Source organism: Hemicordylus capensis, chromosome 12, assembly GCF_027244095.1.
Source record: "Hemicordylus capensis ecotype Gifberg chromosome 12, rHemCap1.1.pri, whole genome shotgun sequence".
Taxonomy (NCBI): Eukaryota; Metazoa; Chordata; class Lepidosauria; order Squamata; family Cordylidae; genus Hemicordylus; species Hemicordylus capensis.
The window spans coordinates 14,067,426-14,076,615 of record NC_069668.1 but is presented as its reverse complement, the minus strand read 5'-3'; the positions used below and the strand labels follow the sequence as shown (position 1 = coordinate 14,076,615).

Sequence of the window (9,190 nt, the reverse complement as noted above, 5' to 3'; positions counted from 1 at the left end):
CAATTACACTTACCGCAGAGTTCAAGAAATTACAAATATATATAATAGATTTTTTTTTAAAAAAAAAAATTAATGTGCTTGCAAAAGGGAAGTAAAAGAACAGTTTGAAATTTGCAGGATTTCAACTTCAAACATTATTCATTTCATTGAATAATTACCATAAGTAGTAAGCTTGAATCCTAGTAAATTTGAATCTGAGAATGATCTGCTGCTTCTCTTAAGCATGATGTTTGTGAATTATTGAATAGATAATATTGAGCGTTAAAAATCTGTTGAGAACAATAACAGTTAACATCTGATGATTATGTTCAGAATCTCTTCTAAAAATTAAAAATAAATAAAAATTTCAAACCTTTCCCCCAGCATAGTCTGGTGTAAAAATTAATTTAATTAATCGAATTAGATATTGTTTTCATTGCGTTTTTAATAGTTTTAACATTTTCATTTTTAAATTGTTGTAATGTTTAAATCTTTTTATGTGTTGTTTTAATTGGGTTTTTTTGTAAACCACCCAGGGACTTGTGTTTTGGGCAGTATACAAATGTGTTAAATAAATAAAATAATAAAATAAACAAATAAATAGTAGTGCATTCACCTAAATTCAGCGTAAGGATTGGTAACTGGGAAGTATGACTTGCTTTTGCCAAACACACCCACAAACTCTTCAAAATATATAACAGATTTATTTTTCTATGTCAACTGCTTTGAGAAATTTTGTTGATAGTAGTATAAGCATATTTGTAGTAGCAATAACTGAAAGTGGAGGTCCTGGTTTGAGATCCCAGGGCCTTACCCTGAACTCCAATTCCACTTGGGTGGTGCTGTTTAGACAACTGTATATACAGAGTTTTGCTGCTCCGGATCCACATGCTGGACCCTAGCATCTTTGGAAGCCCTGCGAAGAATCAAGGGCACACCTGTCCATTGGTTTGGAAAAATCAAGATCAAGTTGATAAGTTGCCAATGCTATGTGCATATTTACTCTAAGCAATTCTTCCACCAAGACCTCTTTATTACACATAGATAAAATACCAGATGTTACAAGTTAAAACAAAACCAGTTTCAGTCTTAAAAACACCATCGTCGGTTGCTTACACAAGCCAAATATCGCGGCAGTGCTTTAAATCCCAAGGTTCCTGTTCCAAGCCCGGTGTGGGTGGCTCAGGTTGTCTGGTCACGTCTGTGCCCTGATTGTGACTCTTCCTCCTTTTCTTCAGGAAGCAGAGAGCGGAGGATGGCTCCCCTCCCTGGGGCAGAATTTGTCAAAAGGCCCTGGCAACTTTATCGCTACTTCCTCCGTTGCTGCAAGGAGCTGCCCGGACAGAATGTCCAAGAGCACGACAGACCTGCCATCCGGCAGGTAGGAAGGCATTTGCTTGCAGGAAATGGCCCTGGGGACATAAGGAGCATCCTTCAGCTGAGTGAGACCCTTGGTTCAACTAGCTCAACATTGTCAACTCTGACTGGCAGCAGCTCTCCAAGGTTTCCGATGGAGGCCTTTCCCTGTCCTCCCTGGAGAAGCCAAGGCTTGAACCTTGGACATCCACAGGGAAAACATTCACTCTGCCACTGAGCTATAAACATTCCTAATGAACTTAGGAGGCTGCCATCTACTGAGTCAGACCCTTTGTCCAACTAGCTCAGTAGTGTCTACACAGACTGGCAGCGGCTTCTCCCAGGTTGCAAGCAGGAGTCTCTCTCCCAGCCCTATCTCATTGGAGAAGCTGCCAGGGAAGGAACTTGGAGCCTAGTTGCTCTTCCCAGAGTGGCTCCATCCCCTGAGGGGGAATCTCTTGCAGTGCTCACATGTGGTCTCCCATTCAAATGCAACCAGGGTGGACCCTGCTTAGCTAAGGGGACAAGTCATGCTGGCTACCACCAGACCAGCTTTCCTCTCCTAAAAAGATCTCAAGTACAGAGCCAGGAAAGATCTTAGGGAATAGAGGAAGCTGCCATATACTGAGTCAGACCCTTGGTCCACCTAGCTCTGGATTGTCTGCACAGACTGGCAGCAGCTCAGATAGGTTTCAGATAGGGGTCTCCCAGGTGATGTTGCTTGGGATTGAACCTGGGACCTTCTGCATGCAAAGTATTTGCCCATCTTGACAGCATTGCATAGTGTTATTTGGGCAGACCCAATCATTATTTATGGCACATAGGAACCTAGGAAGCTGCCATATACTGAGTCAGACCCTTGGTCCACCTAGCTCAGGATTGTCTACACAGACTGGCAGCGGCTTCTCCAAGGTTGCAGGCAGGAGTCTCTCTTCTCAGCCCTATCTAGTTGGAGATGCTGCTGCCAGGGAGGGAACTTGGGGCCTCAGATGCTCTTCCCAGAGCAGCTCCATCCCCTGAGGGGAATCTCTTCCAGTGTTCACATGTGGTCTCCCATTCAAATGCAAACCAGGGTGGACCCTGCTTAGCCAAGGGGACAAGTCATGCTGGCTAGCACAAGACCAGCTTTCCTCTCCTAAAAAGATCTCAAGTACAGAGCCAGGAAAGATCTTAGGGAATATAGGAAGCTGCCTTCTACTGAGTCAGACCCTTGGTCCGTCCAGCTCAGGATAGTCTACACAGACTGGCAGCGGCTTCTCCCAGGTGGCAGGCAGGAGTCTCTCTCCCAGCCCTATCTTGTTGGAGATGCTGCCAGGGAGAGAACTGGGAACCTTCTGCTCTTCCCAGAGCAGTCCCATCATCCCTTAAGAGGGGAATCTCTTGCAGTGCTGACACTTCTAGTCACCCTTTCATATGCAACCAGGGCGGACCCTGCTTAGCTAAGGGGACCAGTCCTGCTTGGATGCATTTCAAAGTGCTGATTCTTGTATATTCAGCAGTGAGGAGCAACGGTCTCTGTCCAAGGCCGCATTTTCCCAGTGTCCCATCTTGTGTGTGTGTGTTTAGATTGTGAGCCCTTTTGGAACAGGGAAAGACCTTTTGTTGAAAGGCAGTATATAAATATTTGGTTGTTGTTATTATATGTTTCAGTCACAGTTCAAACTTTATTTCGCTCATCAACCAGCAAAGAAGAAAATACACGAATACCTGTTTACAGAGTGATGATAGCTGCTCAGAACAGAGACAGTATCATCTTAATTACCCACAGAAACAAACAAACACTGCTACATTCAAATTCAGCAAGAATTTTGAATAGTCCCACTATGGTCTTTTGTTTGCCAGAGCCATAAAATCTGGCAACGTTCTAAGCAATAATGTGGTTCTAGTCCACTAGGAGAAAAGAAACATGCAATTCTTCAGAACAACCTGGAAACTTTGATATAAAAGGAGAAAGAAAATTTCCACCTAATTCCTTATAAAATAGGCAGTATAAAAAAAATATGCTTAATCCTCTTGACTTCTCTCGAACCACACCAATGGGAAGTTTGAGAAACCTGTGCTCTAATATCACAGAAGGAAGTACATCGTAACAGGCCGCCAGGGAAAACATCTTCTGGTGTTTAGGGATGTGTGAGTCGGCTCAACTTGAACCACAGTTCAAATCAAACCAGCCCGGTTAGGGTTAGGGTTAGGGTTAGGGTTAGGGTTAACCCTAACCCTAACCCTAACCCTAACCCTAACCCTAACCCTAACCCTAACCCTAACCCTAACCCTAACCCTGGTTCTAATAAAAGGGTCCAAACCAGTTCAGGGATATAACTGTAAAGGGGAATCCAGAGAGTTCGAACCGGCTCAGCTCTGGTTCTAAAAGGACCATTCCAAATCGGATGGACTTGTGAGGGGAATCCGGTGTGTTGATACGGTTTCCGCTTGTTAATGCATATGTGATCCGTGTGGGTAATCACTGGGTGCTGTGAAGCAGTGTTCCCTGTAAGAGGGTTTCTCAGAAGTTGTGGACTACAACTCCCAGCACTCCCAGCACTCCCAGCACTCCCAGATGGGAGTTGCAGTTCAGCAACAGCTGGAGAACCAAGGTTTCCCACCCCGACTTTAGGCATAGCCAAGTGTGCTGTTGTCTGTGTTTATTACCGCAGCCTGCAAAGAGAGATGCTCGTTTCCAGGAGTGCTGCTGTTGTCCTTTGCTTTGGTGTTATTCGGAATGAAGTTGTTCATTCTAAACGATTTTATTTTTGTAATTCTGGCCATTGGCTGTCTTAATAAGACTGACTGCTTTGTACAAAGCGAGGGAATGAAACCACGCCGTGGCCAGAGCTGACCCGTCCGTTTCTTCCGCAGCGTTTCAAAGTTCACGCTGATGAGGACGACCCTGCCAGGATCCGGCAGATTATCCAGAGAGCGATTGAAGACGCCGACTGGGTGATGGGAAAGGTGAGGCCGCCCTGCCTGCCGTGGTCCGGTCCTTGAGGCTGGTCCTTGAACTCTGGGAGCTCGTTCTTGTCTTGGGTGGAGGGGCTCTCCAGCTGGGCCCCCTCACTATTTAAAGCATTTCCCACTTGAAAAATAGTGATGACCCGAGAGCTGAAGAGCTCCTTCACACAAGACCAGAAGTGGCTGTTTGTTGATCAGTCAATCCGTCAATCACATTTGTATCCCGCCCCAAACTGGTTGCCAATGGCAAAAAGCCTTCTGGGTGAGAGCCACTTCGCAGCCTGCTGATCTCTGCTCAGTACTTCGCTGGTCTCGTTGCCAGGAGGGCCCTTGAGGAGAGACGGAGGAGCCCTCTCTGAGGAGCCCTGGGGGGAAGCCCTGGGAAGGGCGGGGCTGCCAAGATGGTACCGGGGCGGAAGAAGGCCCCATTTCCCTAAAGGAGACCCCCAGCGGTGCCGGGTAAACACAGTGGGGCTGATCGCCTCTGCATGGTGCCCGAGGGATCGTGCTTCAGCCAAAGCTTCACAAGGGCCCAATAAACTATTCGTTGGGAGCCCCCAGTTAGGGCTGGTGGCCACTGAAGTACGCAGCTCTACTGTCTTCTCTCGCTCTCTCTCTCGTTTGTATATTTGTTGAAATCCCTGCCGGGAAACTTAACAAACGTGCGCACAGATAGGAATCAAACTAAAGCAAAAACAGAGACCTCCGTTGCACCGAAATGTCAGTTTCGAGTTGACATCAGACAGAGCCAATGTGGTGTAGTGGGTTAGAGTGCTGGACTAGGACCGGGGAGACCCGAGTTCAAATCCCCCTTCAGCCATGAGACTTGCTGGGTGACTCTGGGCCAGTCACTTCTCTCTCCGCCTAGCCTACTTCACAGGGTTGTTGTGAAAGAGAAACTCAAGTATGTAGTACACAACTCTGGGCTCGTTGGAGGAAGAGCGGGACATAAATGTAAAAGAATAATATTTTATAATAATAATAATATTATAATGATAATAATAATAATAATCACACAGCACTATGATCTATTTTTGATTGAGGTTTTTTTAAAAAAATTAACAAACCTATATTGGCACTACAGACAATCTCCATATCATGGTGCCATTTATTTTCTTCTACAGGAAAAGGATGGTAGCTTGGTGGTTGGGCCTTGGCTTGGCACGCAGGTTCAGTCCCTGGCAGCATCTCCAAGATAGGGTTGAGAACCTGGGAGAAGCCGCTGCCAGCCTGTGCAGACAATACTGAGCTAGATGGACCGAAGGTCTGACTCAGTAGAAGGCTGCTTCCTCCTTCCCAAAGGCGATAGGAATGCATGAAGTTTCTGAATGGCCATTGCATGCAGGAAGATCTAAGTTCCCTCCCTGGCATCTCCAGTTAGTGCTGGGAAAGACCTTGGAGAAGGTTTTGGAGACCAGTGTAGACAATCCTGAGCTAGATGAACCAAGGGTCTGACTCAGTATATGGCAGCTTCCTATGTTCCTATGAGTGTGTGATGTCTGAACCCGCTCAACGTCAAGTCTGATATTATGGGGAAAGGAGAAAACGTCCTCTGTTTCCTCTCATAGGTTTTTCTGAACTTGTGAACTTCCAGTGCTCTGAGCAAGTTTTCTGAACTTTTTCTTTTTTCTAAACTTGAAAATCCCCCTCTCTTTGCCCTCTCCTTATAGGGAGCCCACTCCAACACCTTAAACATTTTTTAATGGCCCTTTTTCTTTTTCCAACTGGACTCAGTGGACTCGCTTCTTCCAAAACTAGACTCACTGACTCCCAAGTAAGTGTGCATAGGATTTCAGCCTTAATGGACAAGTGCAATGTACGTAGGAATACATGTGCAAATATCTTGGTTTACTCTTTCTCTCTCTCGCTCTCCTCGCCCCACTTTAGTATAAAAAACAGAAGTAGGGGGAAGTGGATGGAGAGAGGGCCGCTTGGAACAGCAGCCTGTGAACTGGAATCTGCACCTTTGTGTCCCCCACTGGAAAATGCGAGAGGAAAAGCACTACCTTCAAGTTGCAGACACAGCACCTCGACTGGTGGACAAGCGGACTCTTTTCTCAGCTCAACCATCCTTGGGTGAAGATCTGAACCTCCGTGCAGGGGCGTATCTAGGGGTAGGGCAGGCAGGGCACGTGCCCCGGGCGCCACTTGAAGGAGGGCGCCATTTTGTAAAATTAACTTTTTTAAAAAATGGCTGCCAAAAACAAAATGGCCACCGTGCATGCTCAAATAGCCTCTGTGAGGCTCTAGGTCATGCCAGGCTTTGCAGAGGCCATTTGAGCATGCACGGTGGCCATTTTGTTTCCAGTGGCCTTTTTTAAAAAAAAAAAGATTATTTTTAAAAACAGCCACTGCACATGCTCAAATGGTCCCTGCGAGGCCCTAGAAGCCAGCGGGGTGAGGGGGAATCTTTGGGGAAAAAAACCCAGCCTTTAGGAAGCCCCCCAAAGGGGCTACGGGTAAAAATAATAATAATAATGAAAATATAATATAAGACACTGTACACATATTCAGATTGGCACTATGTACAGAGAATCAGGGCTTGTGAATACTGGGCTGACGCTTATGAGCTAGGATTGTATCCATTTGCTCTTACTTTGCTTCTTGTGATAAGTGAGTTAAATGTGATGTCTTGCTAATATGGCTATTAATGGTGAGTTTGTCTTTGAATCAGTGTGAAATCCTTAGTATTAAGGCCCACTGGGAGTTTCTTGCTCTTTCTCTCATTTTTACTGTCTTTCTGAAAGACTAGAATGTATTCCAAGCAGTGACACAGTTGACTCTGCATATCCTTTAATTATTTTCAGAGTATCTGGGAAAAGTCCAATTCTCCATTGATTTTTAAAACTTATGTAATCGTGCTGCTACAATGCATAGCAGAGAATTAGACATTAGTTTTCCAAGTACACCTCCACATAGTATTTGGGTATTTCATGAGCCCCCACATACTGAAATTCGTAGTTTCCCAGCATTTTTTGGTCTGGCTAAGTCCACTGATAATAGTTTTTGAAATATTAAAAGATTAATGAGCTTGACTTGTATTTTTCAGCTGATATTATGGCAAAGTTATCTGAAAGATGGGTGTCAGATGCTTGGACAGGGGGTGCAATTTCAGTGCTTGCCCTCCTAGGCGCTATTTTCCCTAGATACGCCTCTGCCTCCGTGAGTGATGGAGGCAGAGTTTCAAGCAAGATAACGGGCATCCAGATATCGGGAAAGGAATGCTGCCATTCTTGTTGGCAGGACTTGAGTTTAGCAACCTCATGATGAACTCAACACACTAGGATTGTTCTGGAAGAAAAGGCAGAAATCCTTGAAGCTAAGGTTGCTGTTCACTCTGATGTCTTAAAATCAAGTACCGTATTTTACGGACTATAAGACGCTACGGACTATAAGACGCACCTTAATTTCAATCCAGTTTTTCAGAGTTTTAACATATTAAACTGTTAAAACATATAAGACGCACCTGAATTTTGGCGGATATTTTTCGAGGAAAAAAGTGAGTCTTATAGTCCATAAAATACGGTATATGATTGCTTCACTGTTGCTTGTTACCAGCATCTCCTGTGGGGTTCAAACAGAGAGCCAACCGGGACCAGAGGCGTATCTAGGGAAAATAGCGCCTAGGGCAAGCACTGAAATGGCGCCCCCCGTCCAAACATCTGACTCCCCCCATCTTTCCGATAACTTTACCATAATATCAGCTCAAAAATGCAAGTCAAGCTCATTAATCTTTTAATATTTCAAAAACTATTTAGCAGTGGACGTAGCCAGACCAAGAAATGCTGGAAAACTACAAATTTCAGTATGCTGGGGCTCATGAAATACCCAAATACTATGTGGAGGTGTACTTGGAAAACTAAACAGAAATGCCTGTCTAATTCTCTACTATGCATTGTAGCATCACTATTACATAAGTTTTAAAAATAAATGGAGAATTTACTTTCCCCAGATACTAGGGCCTTGCAGAGGCCATTTGAGCATGCGTGGTGGCCATTTTGTTTTTGGTGGCCATTAAATTTTTTTTTTCATTTTAAAAAATGGCGCCCCCCTTCAAGTGGCGCCCGGGGCACATGCCCTGCCTGCCCTACCCTAGATACGCCCCTGACCGGGACTTGTGCTAACCATGGTTTAACATTCCCATGCCACAGTCAAGAATGTGGAGCTGTTTCATCTTCACGCCACCGACTAATTAAGAACAGCCCTGCTGGATCAGGCCTAAGGCCCATCTAGTCCAGCATCCTGTTTCACATAGTAGCCCACCAGATGCTGCTGGAAGCCGACACAGGCAGGAGTTGAGGGCATTCCTCTATTAATTCCACAATTGAGAGGCTTCCACTGATTAAGTTAAAGTTTAAAAGTTGGTTTCACACACAAAAACATACCCACGTACCATGGGAGCAGAGCGGGTCTTGTAGTAGCAAGCATGAATTATCCCCTTTGCTAAGCAGGGTTCACCCTGGTTTGCATTTGGATGGGAGACTACATGTGAGCGCTGTAAGATATTCCCCTTATTTATTTATTAATTATTTTATTTTATTTGTTATTTTATTTATTCAATTTCTATACCGCCCTTCCCTTAGGAGATGGGACTACTCTGGGAGAAAGTAACAAGTTCCCTCCCTAGCAGCTCCAAGATAATGTTGCGAGAGACTTCTGCCTGCAACCTTGGAGAAGCCGCTACCAGTCTGTGTAGACAGTACTGAGCTAGATGGACCCAAGTCTGACTCAGTAGAAGACAGCTTCCTATGTTCCTATAAACTTTTCAGGTTGCTTTTCAGAAATAATGCAAGCTTTTTCCCCCTTAATCATATACAATACTTGGCTCTTGTTTGTTATTGGTATGACAATTATGAGTCATGAATCATATTAAAAATTGGTGGAGAGGAAACCTTGGTCCAGATTA

The 9,190-nt window shown here is 44.8% G+C and overlaps 1 protein-coding gene across 1 annotated transcript; it reads left to right on the top strand.

The window, feature by feature from the left end:
* Positions 1 to 1,234: 1,234 nt before the first annotated feature.
* Positions 1,235 to 6,341, top strand: LOC128336221 (LYR motif-containing protein 9-like). The gene is made up of 4 exons (XM_053275561.1): positions 1,235 to 1,360; positions 4,192 to 4,284; positions 5,955 to 6,058; positions 6,172 to 6,341. The coding sequence occupies exons 1-3, from the start codon at positions 1,235 to 1,237 to the stop codon at positions 5,985 to 5,987; spliced, it is 252 nt and encodes an 83-aa protein (XP_053131536.1). The 3' UTR covers positions 5,988 to 6,058; positions 6,172 to 6,341.
* Positions 6,342 to 9,190: the final 2,849 nt, after the last annotated feature.

Excerpts from the sequence above, each read along its gene's own strand:
- LOC128336221 (XM_053275561.1), top strand. The coding sequence starts at position 1,235 with ATGGCTCCCCTCCCTGGGGCAGAATTTGTCAAAAGGCCCTGGCAACTT. Across the intron at positions 1,361-4,191 it reads ACAGACCTGCCATCCGGCAG|CGTTTCAAAGTTCACGCTGA; the intron begins GTAGGAAGGCAT and ends TTTCTTCCGCAG. Across the intron at positions 4,285-5,954 it reads CCGACTGGGTGATGGGAAAG|GGAGCCCACTCCAACACCTT; the intron begins GTGAGGCCGCCC and ends CTCTCCTTATAG.